Genomic DNA, 20,932 nt, shown 5'->3' with positions numbered 1-20,932 from the left:
CATTCATATCAGCTGTGAACAGCAAGTTGGAAGGCACCAACATCACATTTACTAGCCTGGCCAGATCTAGCCTGTGCACTGCATAAAAAATAGTGGCAATTATGACAGGAACTGGTAGAGAAACTTGAAAAAGTAGAGACAAAGCATGGCAATTAATTATAAAGAAGGAAAGCTAGTGAGAAAATCAAATTCTGCAAATAGCGAGCATAATAACCTGATTCCAAACATTGCATAGAGAATGTGTGGGATCTATTTGGTCAACATCAAACTTCACAAACCTTTCAGATCCATTTTACAAATATATGCGGTCTCAGTTCTGATCTTAATGTTCACTTCCACCTTCGATCTGCAAAAACCTCACAGAACTACTTTTCCTGACAGAAACTCGGATCTCAACTTCCTCAAACATTACTCATCTCTGCTTTCCCAACTACACACTCACTCGTTGAATCCTTTCACCTCAGAGGTGGGATCTGCATATATGTTTGCTCTGATATGCCATGCCAAAGAGTATCCAACCTGGAATCTCCCAATTTTGACTTCCTTTGGCTAAAAATCACCATACCTTATTATACCAAATTCATATGCTTTCTCTACCAACTGTCCAATGCCAACAACCACTCTTAACTCTTCATTCACCTTTCCTTAAATATTCAATTTCTTCAATCCAACTCCCCAAACAGTGAAGTCATCTTCCTTGGAGACTTCAGTGTTCACAACACCAGCTGGCTGCCCTCTTCCAACTGCACAAATCAAGCAGGTAGAGAGAGACTGAGACTTTTGCAATCACAAACAATCTCACAGAAATTGTCCACATGCCCACCAGAATACCAGAACCTTCCCAAATACCCTGGATCTCTTCTTCACTAGCAATCCTTCTAAGTATGCTGTGAGTATTGTCTTCCCTCTAGGAAGACAATACTCACAGCATACTTAGAAGGATCCACAGGGAACTGCCTGCGCTACAGGCAGTTCCCTGTAGCGCAGATCTCTTTTCCCTTGAAAAGGGAAAAGAGATCTGCACTACACTAAGTGGGACAAAACTAAGTGGGATAATCTTCACAACTTCTATGCCTCATTTCCTTGGTCAGATTACTATTTCCAGTCACCTGAGCCAAACCTGTATGCAGGAAAGAATTGCCAAAATAATTCTTGTTAGTATGGAAAGAGTTACAAATTGTGAAGGTGCATTTTAATGAATAAAACATTTTATGAAAATTTCTGCAGTTGTTTAATTTTTAGTATGAAAAACTGCACGAAGAGTTTTGGTTACCTGGTACTAACCTGTCACCCATCTCTGGATAAACACCATGGAAAGTTCTGGATATTCACTTCGAGTGATGGTGGATAGCTCTATTCTTTCACCCACCCATTTCCTTCTATATATAAATGATCTACTCTACTGACTGCCAGTCAGCACAGAGTTTTGCTGATGACAACACATTGCACTCCTCCTTTTTGTTTGACAAACCTTGCAAAGCACAAATCATTACAACCTGCAGAACTCTAACCTTGTACTACCTTAAATTCTGATCTTCAAAACATTCGTCAATAGGTTTCAAACTTCAGTGCTAGCAAAACACAAGGGATGACATTTACCTTTTTATAATAATTCTAACCTCAAATCTCTCTTGGCACATAACCTTATCACAAATATTGCTCTTCTGCATCCAAAAAATTAGGCTTTCTCTTTCACTCAAGGTGTTACTTTAACTCCTAACCCTATACAAATCACAAATCTGCCTGACCATTGAATAATACTCTTATGTCTGGAGTAATGCCCCTAAGAGCTCCCTACTGGATGCTACTATACAGAAAAAAGCGGTTAGATTGATTGATTGATGAATGCTCTCTCATTAATACACTCCATTCACTTCCATGCAGGCATTCAGTCTCTACAGTCTGCTTTTCTAAATACTTCTGTGGCTGATGTTCATCAGTAATTCCCCCCATTCTCTTGCAAATCCATCCAAACACATGCAGCAGCTAACCAAAACTGTCTCACAGAACAAATTTCTCCTCTTCATTCATCCCTTCTACTGCTGTCCTCTGGAGCAGTCTTCCACCACATACTTCTCACAACTTAGTTTTTCAAGTCAAATGTGAACAAGTTACTTTATTGCCCATCCATGTTACTAGTGTAGTATAGGTTGACCAACCTCTTGTGGATGGATTCTCCAGTAAAAAAAAAAAAAAAAAAAAAAAAAAAAAAATATATATATATATATATATATATATATAATAAATAAATAAAAACCTGGAAATTTGGAAAATTTTTTCTCTTTGGCATAGAATTGCTTGGTCAATTTTTTGAAATTTATTGACTTTATCTTTACTATAACTTTTCAAATAATTCTGAATATTTTTTGCTTTCTCTTTCGTGATGGAAGTATTTTTAAATTTTTTTCTATCCAGATTTAAGTTGACTTTAAGTTGAAGTTAGTGGGATTTTTCTCATGACAAATTGCTTTTTTTCTTCTCATGAAATGAATATGTTTAGCATAAGTTTTTATTTTTAAGAGAGGTCTTGCTTTAGCAGTTTACTTGCATTTTACGTTAAAGTGACAAATCTGGTGGAAATGGAGATATGTACAATGGCATTTTTGGACTTTGTGAAGACATCTAATTGTTGCACAGCAAGTCACTATACAAACTGTGGGTGATATGTAATGAGATTAGTCAAATGAATAGAAGATTGGCATCTGACAGATACCAGAAAGTTATGTATATGATAGCATTATTCAGAATTCATCTTTACATGTTAAACTCAATGGCCAGTCATTATAGCCAAATTATTTGGCTTTAGAAACCTAATTAATGCTATGATAGAGGGGATAATCATGCCTACATAAGCTGCTGACTTTTAACTGTTTGTAGTCTCTGGCTGGTTTGAGTGTCTTGTGGGATAGAAAAAACCCAAAACTCTTCCTTAAAAGTTGGATGGTGTATGTTTAGCTTGTACACCAAAATATGGGAATGTCTACATCTATTGTAGACATTCCATGTCTACAATAGATGGTAGTTTACTCCATAAGTCGTTTACAATGTTAGATGGTGTACATACAAAGAGATTGGACCTCTACATGAGGCAAGAAAGAAAAAGTATAGTAATTACAGAGTTCTTCTCTTCTGATGCTCTCTGGCCAGTCATGCAATACTATTAGGAACTTATGGGAACTGAGAAAATGGTCATTAACACTTAATCTCATGGGTTCCCAATAATATAACATGACTGGCCAGAGAGCAGTAGAACAGAAACATTCTGTAACCTCTGTTGGTTTCTTTCTTGCCTGTTGTTACAGCCCATTCCCTTTGGGTGTACTCACTCTGATGGTTTTGGGGAGATACTCCTCACAAAATATTACTTGTTTATTCCTTATTTCTCTTATGTAATTTCCATGTGCAGTCATTTGATTGTTAATAGTGTAGTATTAACAATCAAATATGTATGCATAATTAATACCCAATTAATAATCAAGTATACACATGATTAAATGACTACATATGTGAATTGCCTAAGAGAAATAAGGAATTATTATCATTATCGAACAGGCACCTTCATGCAATCTGAAAACTCATCACAAGAAACTCATACTATCCACACATTCTATCAAACCTCTCCTTCAACCCATTAACAGATAAAGCACTCACAACCAACTCTGGCAACCCATTCCACTCATTCACAACATGCAAAGCAAAAAATCTAGTCCTAACACCCCTACTAATCACACCTTTATTCAACTTCCAGGGATGGCCCCTTGTTCTGATCCCTCCATCCAAGTGCTGAAACATATCCCCTTGCATCAATCCTATAAAACCCTTTAAGCAACTTAAATGTTTCTATCATATCCACTCATTTTCTCCTATCAACCACTTTTGCAATCCATACACCTTCAATCTATTCCCATAGGGAACATTTCACAGACTACTCACCATCTTGGTCACTCGCCTCTGAATCTTCTCCACCACTTCCTTCATACCCAAGAAACCCACGGGACCAGACTTGAGTGCAGTAATCCAGATGTGGACACATCAAGTCCTTACTTCCTTATCTCTACTTGTTAATGTGTTCTTCAATAGCTAAGTAATCTTATGGACTACCTTAGCGACATTATCAATATGTCCTCTAAACTCTCTGTCTACCACCATCCCTAAATCTCTAACTTCATCTATTTCCTGGAGTACAGCGCCATCAATGTGATACACAGCTTGTAATCTATTTATATCAAAATGCATAACTCTACATTGAACTGACACTCATCATCTTTTGCATATACTGACATCCTGTTTAAATCATCTTGCAAGCTCTAAACATCCCCTTGATTAACTATTACTCTACCTAACTTTGCATCATCAGCAAACAACTGAATATTTTCTTTCAAGTGATTACCTATATTGTTTATGTATAAATTAAACAGTAGTGGTCCCAGCACTGAACCATTCAGCAACCACTAGTCACCTGCTTTCCCCTTTATTGTACCCTTCTATATACACACACACACACACACACACACACACACACCACTTTTTTGATATCTGTCCAGCAGTCACTCTCTTATCCACATAACCAGTAACTCTCTTATCTACATTTGCCTGAGAACAGAGTTTCACGTGTTATTCTGTGAAATGCTTTTGCAAAATCCAGAAGAATCGTTGTGTAGCCATTTCCTTCAACTACCTCAGCTGTTACTTTATTATAAAAAGTTAGTCAATTACTAAGGCATGACCTACCTTTCACAAAGTTATGTTGCCCTCAGTATAATATTTTTATCCACCAATTCTTGAATTCTCTTTTTGACTAATTTTTCCACTACTTTTACCACCATGCCTAAGATACTGATTGGTCTATAATTTGCTACTGCAGTCTTAGAACTTCCTTTATGCAAGGGAATTATTTTACCCTCTTTTCACTCCCTTGGAACTCTACCAGAGCTGACTTAAATTAAAGAGCCTAGTCAGCTGCAAAACCTGAGCTGATATCTAATCTCACAGCTGTATTTACATTGAGATTCTGTAATATCCTAGGAACCTCCAATTCATCTACCTCTGTTCCTGCATAGTGTCTGTCACATGTTAAAGCAGTAACCTCACTAGGTTTGATATACCCTTGCAAAGCATTTACTCAGTTACTCAACTATTTTTTGTAGACTTAATCTCGCACCAGACTGCTTCAAATGAACAGCCGCCCTCCTGCTTATCTCCTATTCTTTGTGACTGCAAAATTCATCTGCTATTATCAGTGGTACTCCCCCCCCCCCCAATCTTATCTTTCCTGAAAATACTAAACTCTTTGCATTCTATCCCTGTAATTACATCATCTGCTGTTAGCTAAGTCTCACTAATGCCTATAACATTTGATGATTTTAATATAAACTAGTAATATTTCATGAATATTGAACTCAGGTGATGTGTCTGCCCACATTAGTCCAAATGCCCTTATTCTTCCTAACTTAGCATCCCATTATCAACAAACAACTGGATATCATACTTATGACTCTTCCCAATATCATTAACATACAAGTTAAACAGCAGTGATCCAAGTGCAGAGCCTTGTGGTACACTACTGGTCATCCTCCTTCTCATAGACGCATCACTTCCATACATCACTTTTTGATACTTGTCAGTCAGTCTCTTTCTAATCCATGTCACAAGTTTATTTTGAACACCCATCCCTTTAAGATTGTATAACAACCTTCATTTGTGGTTGGTCTAAGTGAAGTTAGATGGGAAGATATAGGAGATTTTAAAAGTGATGGTTATTGAATTATAAATTCCTGTAGAACATGAGGAAAAAATGGAGTAGCATTTGTGTTGAATGAAAAGTTTAAAAATTCAGTAGAAAAAACAATATATAAAAGTGATGGGTGATTATGATTAAACTTAAAGCATAGCCTGTGGACATAATGATTATACAGATATATATGCCCACAAGTGACCATGATGAAAATAAAGTAGAAGAAATATATAATCAAATAGAAGAGATAATGAAAGAAGACAGAACTAAAAGGCCATCTGGATGGGAGACTGGAATGCAGTGGTAGGTGAAAAGGTAGAGAAGGGAATAATAGGAAGATGGGGCCCTTGGAAAAAGGAATAAGATAGGCGAAAGACTTATAGAGTTTTGTAAAAGACACAAACTAATTATTGGTAATACTTGGTTCAAACATCCAAAGAGAAGAATATATACATGGAAAATGCCAGGAGATATTGCAAGATACCTGATTGATTATATGTTAATACAAAACAGGTATAGTAACACTGTAAAAAGGATATCAACATATCCAGGAGCTGATATTGACCCAGACCATAATTTACTTGTTATGGAATTAAGAATACCATTTAAGAAAATAAACAAAGGTAAAAGCAAGAAAAGGTGGAACCTAGAAAAACTCAAGGGAGATGCTGGTAAGAAATTCAGAGAACTGGAGAATAAAATAAGAAACAAAGAAGATATACCTGAAGAGATTAACATCACTTGAAGAGTGAAGTTAATGCAAAAAACAGTCGCTGAAGAAATAGGTTTTGTGGAAAGGTAAAGAATTAAGAGACCATGAATTACAAATGAAATTATAAGAAAAATGGAGGAAAGAAGAAGATGGAAAAATGTAAACACTGAAGAGGAAAAAAATACAAAGTATTAAATAATGAACTAAGAAGAGAAACTATTAAAGCAAGAGTGGAATTGTTAAAAGCAGAATGTAAAGTAATTGAAGAAATGGATAAAAGGGTGCGATATGATGAAATGTTTGAACTTACAAGAACTTACAAATATTAAAAAAAGCATAAGAAATCTGCCATTAGAAGATAAGCAAGAAAAATTAATTTGTGATATTGAAATACAAGGTGAAAGATGGAAGGAACACATCGAAGAACTTTATGCAAAAAATGAAAGACTGACGAAAATTGAATTAGAAGAGCAAAATGAAATCTCAATAGAAGAAAGACGTCCTGGAGTACTAAAGAGAGAAGTAGAAACAGGAATTAAAAAGTGGAAAGATGGAAGGAGTGGATGGAATACCTAGTGAAATCTTAAAACAGCTGGAGGACAAAGGTATAACAGAAACAGGAAAAACTATGCAACCTCATTTACAAAACAGGAGAATAGCCTAAAGATTTCACAGAGAGTATTCTTATACTAATTGAAAAGAAAAGCAATCCTACAAAGTGCAGTGACTACAGAACTATAAGCATACTCTCGCATGCCTCTGAAGTACTGCTAAGAATATTAAATCGACGATTGGATAATATAGTAGAGTATTTTCTGGGGGATAATCAGTTTTGATTTAGAAAGACAACTAGAGATGCAATTGGAGTAATGAGGACCATACGCAAAAGGAATAAAGAAGTTTATATATGTTTCGTCGACCTTGAAAAAGCATTTGACATGGTGAAATGGGAAAATCTGATGGAAGTGTTACTCAAAATAGGTTTATATTGGAGAGACCAGAGGTTAATAGCTGAATTATATATGAACCAGACTGCCAAAATAAAGACAAAAGTAGGAAAAACTAAAAAAATGTGTGAGTGGCAGAGGTGTAAGACAGGAATGCTGCCTGTCACCAACACTCTTCAATATATTTGCAGAAAATGATAAAAGAATCATTTGATGAAGAGAAAAGAGGAATCACTATTGGTGGAGGAACAATACAAAATATTAGATTCGCAGATAATCAAGCAATATTAGCTAATACTGAAGATGAACTGCAGCACCCAATGCAAAATTTTGAAAGTATATGTAAGAAATATGGTATGAAAATTAACACAAAGAAAACAAAAGGGATGAGAGTCTCCAAGAAACCAGAAAGTGTCAAGGTGATGATGAATGGAGTAAGTGTAGAGCAAGTGAGACAGTACAAATACCTTGGTAGTATAATACAAGAAAATGTGACATGAAAATAAAAGAAAGAATTAGCAAAGGAAAATATGCATTTTATAGCAAGAAAAATTTGTTTATTAATAACATGAATAAAAATTTAAAGAAAAGGCTTATTAAGTGTTATATTTGGAGTATGACCTAATATGGGTCAGAAACATGGACAATTGGGAAGAAGGAAGCTAAAATGTTGGAGGCATTTGAAATGTGGTTATGGAGAAAACAAAGTGGACTGAAAAAATTACCAATAAAGAAGTATTACAAAGAGTTGAAGAAGAAGAAAGGAATTTACTAAATACCATAAGACAAAGCAAGCATAACTGGATAAGACATGTATTAAGAGGAGATAGTCTACTGAAAAGAATGATAGAAGGGAACACTGAAGGAAAGCGACCAAGAGGAAGGAGACTACTAATGATGCTTGCTGATATAATGGGCACAAGGGAGATATCAAGAAATGAAGGAAGAAGCAAGAGACAGGAAATTGGAGGAAATGAATTTACTGAGATATATTGTTGGACCTCTCAAGAGACAGAACACTAATGATGATGATGATGAGCATGAAATCTTGTCAAAGGCCTAGAAAAATCAGATGTACATGGCATACCATTTCCCTTATCCAGCTTACTCTGCTGTCACTCTATTATGGAATCTAAGCATATTATTAAAACAATCCTACCTTTAACAAAACTGTCCTCTGTAGAAGATCCTACTGCTCTTTACCCACCTTTGGATGGCATTCCTAACCACTTTTCATGATCTTGATACAAGATGTACTGATTGGATAATTCACTGCATCAGTCCTAGCTCCAACCTTGTATAATCAGTCTTCTTTTCAATCTCCTTCCACACCTAATGTGTAATGCTGAAATGTAGTATGACATACTGTACTGGTGAAATGGTGCTCTTCAAATTCAGATGCAGAGATACATCACAAGAGCTATAAAGATCACCACATTACATAATTGTTGCCATAATAAAGAAGACGCTGAAGTAGCTGATACAAACCTTTGATCAGACCAAATATTGACTATTGTGCAAAAATTTGGTCATCTACGAGGGTGGTCTGAAATGTTCTCAGCCTCGACCATAGATGGCAATACTAATGGCAAGATTTTTTTTTCTAAGTTGGTACATCTGTCGAAAGCATCCATGTGAAATTGCAAGTCATTCTATCAAGTAGAATGACTTGCAACTTTTTTTATACAGCTGTTTGAAGCAAAAGCGTTGTCTGTATCACTTGAAATGGATAAAATTGAGTATTGTTCAGTTATAAAATTCTTTGTAAAACAAGATTTAATGCCCAAAGAAATTGATTCGGAGTTCGTAAAAGTTTATGGGCACTCTTCTCGTTCATTTTCGACAATTAAGAAATGGGCTGCCGAGTTTAAAGGTGGCTTTACCAGCCTTGAAGATGATCCACGTGAAGGATGTCCAAAAATTGTAACAACACCAGAAATCATTGATCAAGTGCATGATATGGTATTGAATGACGGGCGAATCAAAGTGAATGAAATTTCTGAGACTATAGGCATTTCAAAAGAACGTGTAGGATATATTTTGCATGAAGAATTGCAAATGAAAACTTTGTGCAAGATGGATGCCACACTTGCTCACAGCAGATCAAAAATGCACTCGCATGAAAATCTCTGAATAGTGCTTGGAGTGTTTTAACAAGAATAAAACTGATTTTGTGTGTCAATTTATTACTATGGATGAGACTTGAATTCACCATGACACACCAGAATCCAAACAGCGGTCTCAAAATAGTGGACAGAAGCCAGTTGTTCAGCGCCAAAGATCAGCAGGAAAGGTCATGGCATCGGTGTTTTAGAGTGCTAAAGGCATTTTGTTTATTAATTATCTTGAAAAAGGGTAAAACAATAACCGGGGAATATTATTCTGATCTTTTAACCAGACTTGATGAAAAAATTCGTGAGAAAAGACCTGGTTTGTAGAAGGAAAAAATCATTTTTCATCAGGACAATGCACCTGCCCACAAAGGTGTTTTGGTAATGGAAAAATTAAGGGATCTGCAATACGAATTGTTGAAACATCCACCCTATTCCCCAGATTTGGCTCCCTCTGACCTCTAGCTCTTCCCAAAACTAAATCTCTTCATCGCTGGTCAGCATTTTTCTTCGTATCAAGAGGTGATTACAGCTGTAAAGAGTATTTTGCAGATCTTACTGAGAACCACTACAGGAACAGGATAATGGTGCTGGAGCATTGCTGGAATAAATGTGTTAGTCTTAAGGGAGATTATGTTGAAAAATAAAAATAATTTTGAACCTATAGTACACTATTTTTTCAACCTATAGTACATTGGTACCTTGTATGGGTAGTGGGTTGGGAAAGGAGGTACTTGTTTACATTTGATAGTTTGGTGGTTTTTTGGATAATGAAGCAGTAGCACTATCCAAACAAGGAGAAGAAAAATTATGGTTGAACAGCTTTAGTGAAGCACCAGTAAACATAAATGCAATTTCAATGTTATTATTATTAAGAGAGACCTCCAGGGAGTCATTGACTCATTGAGGGAGGCCATACTATCCACACCAGCTGTCATACCTGTTCTCGAATTCTTTCACACCACCTGCACATACAACATCCTACAGCAGTCCATTCCAGTCACACACCACTGTATGAGAGAAAAATCTAGCCCTCATCCCCTTCTTGACAGCATTCATTTTCAACTTCCAAGGATGTCATTGCATCCTTTCCTCATCCTCCATACATTGAAAAATTCCATCTACTGAAATCCTGTATGATCCTTATAGAATTCTGTAAGTCTCGATCATATCATTCCTCTGTCTCCTGTTTGCTAGTGTCTGCAGTCTACAAATTCTCAGTCTGTCTTCATGATCAGTATTCCACAATCTCGATATTATTTTTAACACTCTCCTTTGCACTGTCTCTCCATTGTATTAGATTCACCATGCAACCAGTAGACCAAACCTGCAGATAATAGTCCAAGTGTGGTCTTATCAGTGCCTGGAGAGGCAAAAGGACTTTCTTATCGTTTTATATCAAGGTTCGTTTCAGCATTGCATTATTCTCTGAGTTGTATTTACAAGTTTTGCTATATGACCTTGAACTTTAACTTCCTATCTACTAAAACTCCAAGATTCTTAGCCTGATCAGTTTCTTCTAGCATAATCTCACCAATATAATACATCATTGGATATCTACTCACACCAAAGTGCATCACTTTACATTTACTAACATTGAACTGATAGCCATTTTCACATGCCCACAATTCCAGCCTTTTCAAATCATTTTGCAAGTACTGCATATCAGTAGCACTACTGATTACCTTACCTATCTTTGTATCATGAGCAAATAACTGTATGCCACATGTCAAATCCTTCCCAATGTCATTAATGTTCAGATTGAATAACAATGGTCCAATGACTGATACTTGTGGCATACCACTGATTACCTTAAATCTTACAGACTCACATCCTACATATACCACTGTTTGATATCTGTCAGTTGCCTTATCCATGCCAATATTGGAGGAAGTTGAGGAGATAAAAGATCTTGGCAGTGGTGCACCACCACCACTGCCAAGATCTTTTATCTGAAGGATCTGAAGTTCAGAGGTCACAATTGATTGTAACAATGATGCAGAGGACCTTAACTTGTAGAACTAAATAGGTTCTGATTCCATTGTATAAAGTGTTGATCAGGTCACGTATGGATTATTGAGCATAGATTTAGTCCCTTGGCTTTCATGGTGATGAAGATATGTTGGATTAGGGGGTACAGAGAAAAACTGACTAAGGTTGTAACTGATCCTTGGAATGTGCGATATGAGATGAGATTGAGGGAATGCAGTTTGCAAAGCATTGTGAATAGGAGGAGGAGAGTGGATATGACTGAGACATTTCATTTAGTAAAAGGTTGTTACCAGGTTAATGTGGAAAAAATGTTTCATAGATTGGTTGAAGTGTGTAGAACAAGGAAATATACCTGGAAGCTGTATAAAGAGTGTATGATCAGGGGCATATGGAGTAGGTTCTTTGCATGGAGGGTAATTGAGTGGAATACATTTCCTGACATTGTGGTGAATGCAGATACATATTGAATTAGTTTTTAAAGCATGGTTTGATAGGCTTTGTGTGTGACAGTGTTTGCCTTCATGAGTCTTTTAACTCCATGGAGGTGTGGTGTTAAGAATAATGATAATCCAACCTCATATTCTTCAATTTATGGAATACTCTTTCATGCTGTATTCTGTCAAAAGCCTTAGCAGAATCCAAATCCATGGTTGTATCCATTCCCGTTGTCTAACTCAATGGTAAAATTATTATAGAATGTGAGCTAGTTACTCAAACATGTCCTTCTCTTAGTAAACCCAAGCTGTTCGTTTCAAAGTATGGTGTCTCTGTCAACTCATTTCTGTATGCAATCCCTAACCAACTTTTCCAAAATCTTTGCCACCACCACTCGAGAAATACTGATAGGTTGATAGTTGGATACATCAATAGTCTTTGCACCATCCCTATGCAATGAGATACATTCTTTCTGCCCCTGGGGAATCTTCCATGTTCTGAGACACAAATTATATAAGCTATCAAAGGAACAGAACAGCCAGTTCAGCTGAATACTTTTTTAGCATCTGTGCTGATATCTCATCAATTCCTTTTGCAGAATTCTTATTCATTTTGTGCAACTGCTCTGGTAACCGCTCCCCCTTTCATACAGCGAAGCGATAGCAGAGAGCTAAATGTTACATACATACACCAGGTTGATAGCTTTTAACCAGATTTTAGCAAAATGGCCACTCACTACTCATTAGATTAGCATTCTCTTCTTTTTTTTAATCTTGTGCACATACTCAAGAGGTTGGTTGATCAACCTATAGTACCTTAGTGCCATGTATTGGTAGTGGGTTGGGAAAGGAGGAACTTGTTTACATTTGATTTAAATGACTGTAAATTGTATTCATTGGGAAACACAACAGGTAGGAGACTGTTCCACAGTGCAGCAGTTGCAGGGATGAAGGAGGAGGAAAAAAAAAACTTGTTCTGTTTGTTTCTAGGTGTACTGTGAAGGGATATTGAGCAGCAGCTGCACGTGTTCCAGCGAGCTTAGCATTAAGTGGAGGAATTATTGATGCTATTTCAGATGAACATTTCCCATTGAAATATTTTTAGAATATGCATATTGCAGAAACCAAACATCTATGCAAAAGTGGGGGGAGAGCGTTAGTTAGAGATGGGTTATTAATAAGTCTAATTTCTCTCCTCTATATTGAGTCAATCATTGTGAGGAAGCTTTTAGAGGCCCTGCCACATATGTGGGAGCAGAATTCAATAACTGGGCAGATTTGTGATTTGTATAATGTTAACAGCTGTTCAGGGGTGAAGTAATGTCTTGAGCGAAAGAGAAATCCTAGTTTTTTTGAAGCTGAGGATGCAATGGTTGTGATGTGTTTATGCTAGGAGAGGTTTGAAGTGAGGGTAATTCCAAGAAGAGTGATCTCAAATTGTCTGGAAATTTGGGTATCGTCAAAAAGGATACTTGGAAAAAATGGTTCTTTTTATCTGTGCACAATAATCCATATGAGGCCTGATCAAAAAAAAAAAATGATAATAATAATTAAATAAATTTAGGAAATTTAACCTTAGCTACTTAGGTAGCGCTTTGTGAATATAACAGTTATCATTTAATTAGCCTTGTACCTGTACTGATGATGCCTGTGATACTCAGGTGAAAATTCTACGAATAAAGAATAATTTACGTGAGTTAATTCCGTTATTGTAATAGTTAGTAAAATGGTTCTTTTTTTATGGGAAATAGAACAGAACTGGATTTTATTAGCATTGAAATTGATGAGGTTATTCGAACCCTATTGTAGGATGGCTTGAAGATCGGAATTGAGAGTGGTGGTGGTTGATGTTCTGTGGGTTGAGGCAAGTTGTGTAGGGTAAGGTTTATCAAATGAAAGTGAGGAGTGTAATGTGCTGTCGTCTGCAAAACTGTATTGGGTTGGAGGTCAACTGAAGTAGGTCATTGATATATAGAAGGAAGAGGGTTGGTGAGAGGACAGAACCTTGTGGAACCCCAGCATTAATTGAATGGTGAGAGGATAGGGAACCATCCACCATCACACACAGTGTGTGTGTGTCCAGACAGAAAGCTGGCAATCCAACTGCAGAAGTCCTGGTTCAGACCAAATGATGGTAGTTTGCTTAGTAAGCCTTTGTGATAGACCTGGTCAAAGACTTTGGAGATATCAAGTGCAACCACTTGAGATTCACCAAACTTCTCCATGGCATTTGTCCAGAGATGGGTGATGTGTGTGAGCAGATCTATATATTGATCAGCAGCGACGGAATCTATATTGGCGATCGTTTATTAGGTGGGTGTCTTCGAGGTAGTGTAGGAGTTGGTGATTGATGATTTTTTCCATTACTTTAGACATGACTGAGGTAAGTGAGATAGGGTGGTAGTTAGACAGCAGTGACTTGTCACTCTTATTGGGAATTGTTGAATATGGGCCAACTTCCAGTTTGTGGGATAGATTCCAGTGGAGTAAGAGAGTACAGTTCCCTCGACTTGCATCTTTGTTCTTTGTTGTTTAACTCTTCAGGGGAACTTTCTATGAGTTGAATTATGTCGTCATCATTCACTTCGAGATTCAGATTGTTTGCTACACTCACTATTACAAACTTCCGAAATCATGCACAAATCTTTTTAATGTTTTGTTCAATATGCCACTCATACCTTGAGAGGTCACTTCGTATAAGCCACAGCAATATTTTTAATAGCATGATAAATATTGAATGTTTTCCAGAAATGCATGAGAGTTTGGTCATTTCTTTCAGTTGCAGAAATTACTTGTGAAAAAGTTCCCCATAGATAATAAGCCTTAAACACTGCAAGAACTCCCTGATCCATTGGTTGGATCAATGAAGTATTGTTTGGAGGGAGAAGCATGACCTTGAACTTGGTGATAAACACTGCTATAAGACTTGTAAGATGGATGGCTGGAACATTATCTAGAATTGATAAAAGTTTAAATTCTACATTTTCTTTCACACAATAGCTTTTTATTTCGCTTGCATAACAATTGATTAGGGCATCCTCAAACAATTTTTGAGTCATCTACGATTTCTTATTGTTCCGATAATGAACTGGGAGTATGCTTCCTAATGTTTTTGAAGATTTGTGGATTCTCACTGTGCCATATCACAAATGGTTTCAGTTTATATCCAGCTACACTACCCATAACAGAATCATAATACGGGCATTAAGAGCTTTGAAACTAGGTATAGCTTTTTGTGGATGAATGTCTGCTCAGGCATTTTTTTCTGAAACAAGGACATCTCATCCATATTAAATATTTGCTGTGCCAAATAATTTTCCTCTGTAATAATTTTATTCAATTTTTCCACAAACTCCTTGGCAGCCTTCTCAACACTTGCAGATTCCCATACATTTTCACATTATGTAGTGCAAAATGCTGCTTGAATCTCATGAACCATCTGGAAAAAGCATTGAATTCGTAGTCATAATCTGGTTCTGCTTTCTCCTTCAACATGTTGAAGAGACTTAGTACCTTAGCGTTTATGGTCACAGTGCTAAGGGGTATGTGCTTTTGATTCAGGTCCTCTATCCATGATGCAAGTAGCTTTTCCATATCACTGATAGGACCTTGTTGTTGCTTCGTCACTATCGTCGATTTAATGGAAGCAGATCCTTTCACAGCCTCTACGATTTTATCCTTATTTTTCAAAACGATCGTCACTCTGTAGAATGAGACCATCCGAAGTCATGTGCGATCACATTGACGGGTTTACCAGCTTCATGTTGCTTTATAATTTGCAACTTCATTTCAAGATCAATTGCTCGTCTCTTTTTCTGTGATTCTTCACTAGGTTTTTTCATTGTGCATGTAGGGGCCATGTTGCACAAAACATCACAAAATATGTAATGATAAGTACACAAATAACCTATTTTTCAAACACAAAATCAACAGAGGAACTGTTGAAGACACGTGCCGACTGCTGAGGGTTGCCGCTGATAGTGCTGTTGCCACTGTGCATGCTTTACCTTATGCTCGCTTGCATCTTGTTCGAAAGTATAGCTGAAAATGTTATTTATCCACTTATGGGATCATGAACGTATCTTTGAGAGGATGTAACTTGAATGGATGTAAGTTGAGGGATGACTGTATATATATAGGCACAATAGGATAGGGTCAGCTCTGGTGTGCAAACTTTCAGGACAATTGGGGGAATGCCATCAGGGCCAGGAGACTTTTTTTGTGTCTAATTTGGGCAGTATTTTTCTGATCTCATCCTGCCAAAAAGATATAGGGGAGCATCGTATGTTGGGTGTCTAGAATGGTTGGGGGATATTTACCATCGTCAGTTATCTTCTGCATCAGTCACCTGCATACCATCTGTATTCAGTAGAGTTATTCTTTCATATTCGTTCTTATTTTTACTTGCAGCATAACTTTAGCTTGTAGCCAGTTTCTTTTCATACTCAGACTTAGCTTTTGATACAACAGTTGTGACTCTTCTGACCTGCTACTTATAATTTTCGTAACTGACATCCTTATGCACACTGTATTTCTTCCACATCATTTTCTTACAAATCTCTTGCTTAATTAGATTACACATCCATTTCACTCCTACTCTATTTATTTTTTGACCTCTAGGTTACACATTCCAATATTTCATCATTTAAGTATTTTTTAAACACCTCCCCCTTCACTGTTAATATTCTCCTCATCCAACAGCTCCCTGATGCGGAACCCAGCATTCTCCTCAGGTGGTCATAATTTCCTACTTTTTTTGTTTGAGATAGATATGAAATATGTTGTAATGAATTTTGTGTTACCCGCAATTTACTTGGACAGAATTAACTGACATGGAAGAAATTATTATTATTATTATTCCTGACCTCCATGGAGCCATAATGGAGGTTCGGATCATAATCATAATTCTGGTGCATAGAGACCATGGAAATATCTATGGAAGAGGTATAATGCAGAAATTGACCATCTATATAATAGCTGAAAATAGTCCAAGAACAAGAAGGAGAGAGAGAGAGAGGGTTGAGGGTCACTAATCATTCGAACTGCTCTCTTCTGAACAGTTTTTTTTTTTTTTTTAAGCTGATTTTTGCTATAAATGTGATGTAATTATGTCTGAAAAGGCCAGGAATAAGAGTCAATCTGAGAAGAAAGAAATCTAGTCTTAACTGTTGAGTATTTTTAAAGATAAGAGTAGTAAAAAAGACCTTTTGGTGAAAATGGAAATTATGAAGAACTGTGAAAATGGAGAGAAAACAACCTACAGAAAAATCAATGCTTCTGAAAAAACCTTTTGGTAGCATTGAAAGTGAGTAGATTGTTATCTCTCTATTGAAGGATGGTGTAGAGATCGATGTTTAGGGCACTTATAGATGAACTTGAAAGATTCAGATGCTTGAGCATTATAAAGTTTGTCATATGAGTAGATTGAGTGGAGAATACTATGAGCTGCAAAATTATAAATAGGATTTGAGGCCAATGTGAGGGTCAGGTCGTTTTAAAGAGAACATATTATTAATATTAATAAGAAAATCGGAAGAGAAAACATCTTTCACCATTACACTTAGTGAACAATCTGAGAGAAACTGGCAGTACATTTAGAAAAGGAGGAAGACAGACTCTTGAGGTTTCACATATTCATTGTAGTATTGATGTTCATTAATTCTTCTTCCTGCAGAGTGGTCTGGTTCACAGCATAGTATTAACACCAAACACACTCTCCTGTAGGATGAAGCTCATCTTCTCCATATAAGCAGTTTTAAATATGGATGCCTTTTCAAAGAAAGTTGTGAAGCCATTTAAATTGGCCTAACCTGAATCATAACCATTCTCTTCCCCCCCCCCCAAAAGTTTGGGAACTTCTCATTTTATGTACACATCAAAAATAGTTTTAATATTATTTATTAATATTAATTAATATTAATCAATAATATTAATTAAAAACATGTGGCAACTGTTTTTAATTGGTAAACTGATTGTTGTATGTATATTGTATTTCTATTCTTTGATTTTCTTATGGTTACTAACACTGATGAAGATAATTTTCAGAACAAAATATCTTTATTTTCATGAAGTTTATTACTGTGATTATTATGTAATTTTGTTGTTTTATAGTTATGCCATTTAAAGATTGTTCCAGACTCTTGGTGAGCATTTAAGTCAAGGGTTTTATTAATTCCTTTGCCTATTTCGCTGCATGTGTGGCAATATTCTATCCAGTTCCAAAGCCTTATCAGTATCAAAATTAAATAATATTCCAAATGCTCTGCATACCTAAACTGCCAATTTCTCTCTTCCTTCTATATTCAGCACTGCTCCCACTCTCTAACATGAAATATGCTGAAAAAATACTTGTTGAACATTTGTACTGTATATGCTTATGTATGTGACCTATGTGTCACCATCTTTACCTTCTAAAGAAATCTTCCATACTTATAATTTCTTTTATTAGTCATGCATTCATAGAATTCTGTAGGGTTTTGCTTTACTGCATCAGTAAGTCTCCTTTTATATACCAGTTTCTCTTTTCTCACTTGCATCAGCTTCCTAGCTTGTGCCTTATATTCCTTATACAGCTGAATGAGTACCATTATCATCTTCTTCATACTACCCTCTTCCTCTGCAGCATCTGCATTATTTCATGATTCATCCATTTTTCCCCAACTTTAAATCATTCTCCTAACTTAGGAATACAGCCTGATATTGATATGAATCATGATCATTTACTGATCTTGAACCAAGTCCCAGATCTTACAGATTTCCCAACTTTGCAATTGATCATTCCATGTCACTAATATGTTTCAGGTCACTGATATGTTCCTAAGTTTATCATAAACTCCTGCTCTACAGTGCTACTTCTCTTTGCTTCAAAATCACAAAATTGGTCTCACTAACTGCAATCTCATGGCATCTTCTTCTATTACTACTGTATATAACATTATTATTAACTTCAGCACTCATGTTCTGCATGTTACTTCCACCACATATTGTGTAAAGTAATTATTCTAAAACAGCTCTATTTCCTCTCTAGTAAAAAACACGATGTTTCCTACTAGAGGAAAACTTCATTGCTCTCTCGCTCTAGTAGGAAACAACATGTGGGTAAGAGCAATATTGGAAGCAGGGAAGTGCAGGGCATGTCAGATTTATGAAGAAATCCCTATAGCAAGTAATGATGATACTTTTCCAAATCATAGAACAAAAAAAAATAGGCATCTAATTTCTCATAAACTATATCCATAATAGTCACTTTTGTTTAAACTTTATTTTTTGCTTTTAAGCTGCACGTATATATGTACACCACACAGTTTAAAGATTTATACACGCATGGGAAAATACGGAGCAGGTATGTGTTTGTGTGTGTATACAGGGTAGTTCAAAATTCCACATACAAACTTTGAGGGAGGTAGAAAACATCAAAATCAACCATATTCACATAGGAAAGCATGACCGGAAATGCCACTGGAAGGTACTTACAGGGACTGAAAGATACAGAAATAACACAAGGCAGTAAGTACCTCCCTCAAAGTTTGTATGTGGAATTTTGAACTACCCTGTGTACACACACACACACACACACACACACACACACACACACACACACACACACCTGCTCTGTGTGGTGTACATATATATGTGCAGCTTAAAAGCAAAAAAATAAAGTTTAAACAAAAGTGACTATTATGGATATAGTTTATGAGAAATTAGATGCCTATTTTTTTTTGTTCTATGATTTGGAAAAGTATCATCATCACTTGCTATAGGGATTTCTTCATAAATCTGACATGCCCTGCACTTCCCTGTTCCAATATTGCTCTTACCCACATGTTGTTTCCTACTAGAGAGAGAGAGCAATGAAGTTTTCCTCTAGTAGGAAACATCGTGTTTTCATTAGGCATAACTGTTAGGTGTAACTGAACAGTTCAATAGCAGTTGTATACATAATATGGTAAACGAGGTGCATGTCTGCCATCTCAGCGTTCATAAAATGATGTTCTTCATATGACGTCGAAAGCTTGATTGGGGAAGCCCCAATTGCTCACGTAGAGCGCTGGCGAACAGCGTCATCTATCACTTTTGGGTGGCATTTCCGGTCATGCTTTCCTATGTGAATATGGTTGGTTTTAATGTTTCTACCTCCCCTCAAAGTTTATACGTGGAATTTTGAACCCTTTATATATATATATATATATATATATATATATTTGATGCTTACCTAAAAGTGGAAAAAACTTCTCTTTGCAGCAAGTAGCAGTAAAAGAATTACTAGCATCAAAAGGAAGACCATTAAGAAAAACAGCAAGTGTACCAAATATTTCTCATGTAAGTTAAATATTCTCATAATTGTATTTTCTTTTCCTAATAAATTATAGATACTGTATAATATAAATGCACAATTAGTTTAATAATGCTTACTGCAGAAAAAAGAAATTTCTTTTATATTAAGTAAAAAAGGAAGAAGACATAATATAAAAAGTAATTTTATTTTATTTATTTATTTATTTATTTTTTTTTTTTTTGCATTTATAGTTTTAGCTATCCTTGATAAGGAAGTTTAGCTTTAGCTGCAAACTATATTATTAAATTGTATGACAATTTTGTCAAAAAAAAAGTTAAAGATTATAAACATTGTTAAAGATTATATGTTGAGAACAATACAAGCAGTGTGTGTGTGAGGATAGTGTGTAAAAAGTTTTGATTTGCTTTTAATATCCTCCCAGCATGAGTGTTAAGTGTGTATAACTGAATGAAGTAGCCAAAATAAAGTAATTTTGCTATTATGTAATAATAAAAAAATTATATATCTACTTGCCTTTGCACAGGATTATCAAGTATAGTTGGTACATTTTAAAACATTTTATTAAAATAGGAAAGAGAAAGAAGGAAGCAAGAGATGGAAAGCACATTTTGCAAAAAAATAAGAAGCATACTATTCTATACTACTGGCATAAATGATATTTTGATATGTAGAAAAGAAAGAGAGAAAAAAAATTATAAATTGTGTA

General features: G+C 35.9%; 1 protein-coding gene across 6 annotated transcripts in view; it reads left to right on the top strand.

The window, feature by feature from the left end:
* Khc-73 (Kinesin heavy chain 73) overlaps window positions 1-20,932 on the top strand; it is an 842,240-nt gene that overhangs the window by 689,218 nt on the left and 132,090 nt on the right. For all 6 annotated transcript variants that reach the window (XM_090407555.1, XM_090407554.1, XM_090407553.1 and 3 more), the window contains one exon: window positions 20,172-20,249. In XM_090407555.1, coding sequence (XP_090263681.1) covers window positions 20,172-20,249 — 78 coding nt within the window. The remainder of the gene's footprint in view (window positions 1-20,171; window positions 20,250-20,932) is intronic.

This window comes from Typopeltis vanoorti, chromosome 17 (genome assembly GCF_054136105.1).
Source record: "Typopeltis vanoorti isolate ZY-2024b chromosome 17, IOZ_Tvanoo_1.0, whole genome shotgun sequence".
NCBI classification, from domain to species: Eukaryota; Metazoa; Arthropoda; class Arachnida; order Uropygi; family Thelyphonidae; genus Typopeltis; species Typopeltis vanoorti.
Note: the sequence above shows the minus strand (reverse complement) of the source record. Positions and strands in the feature narration are given on the sequence as shown.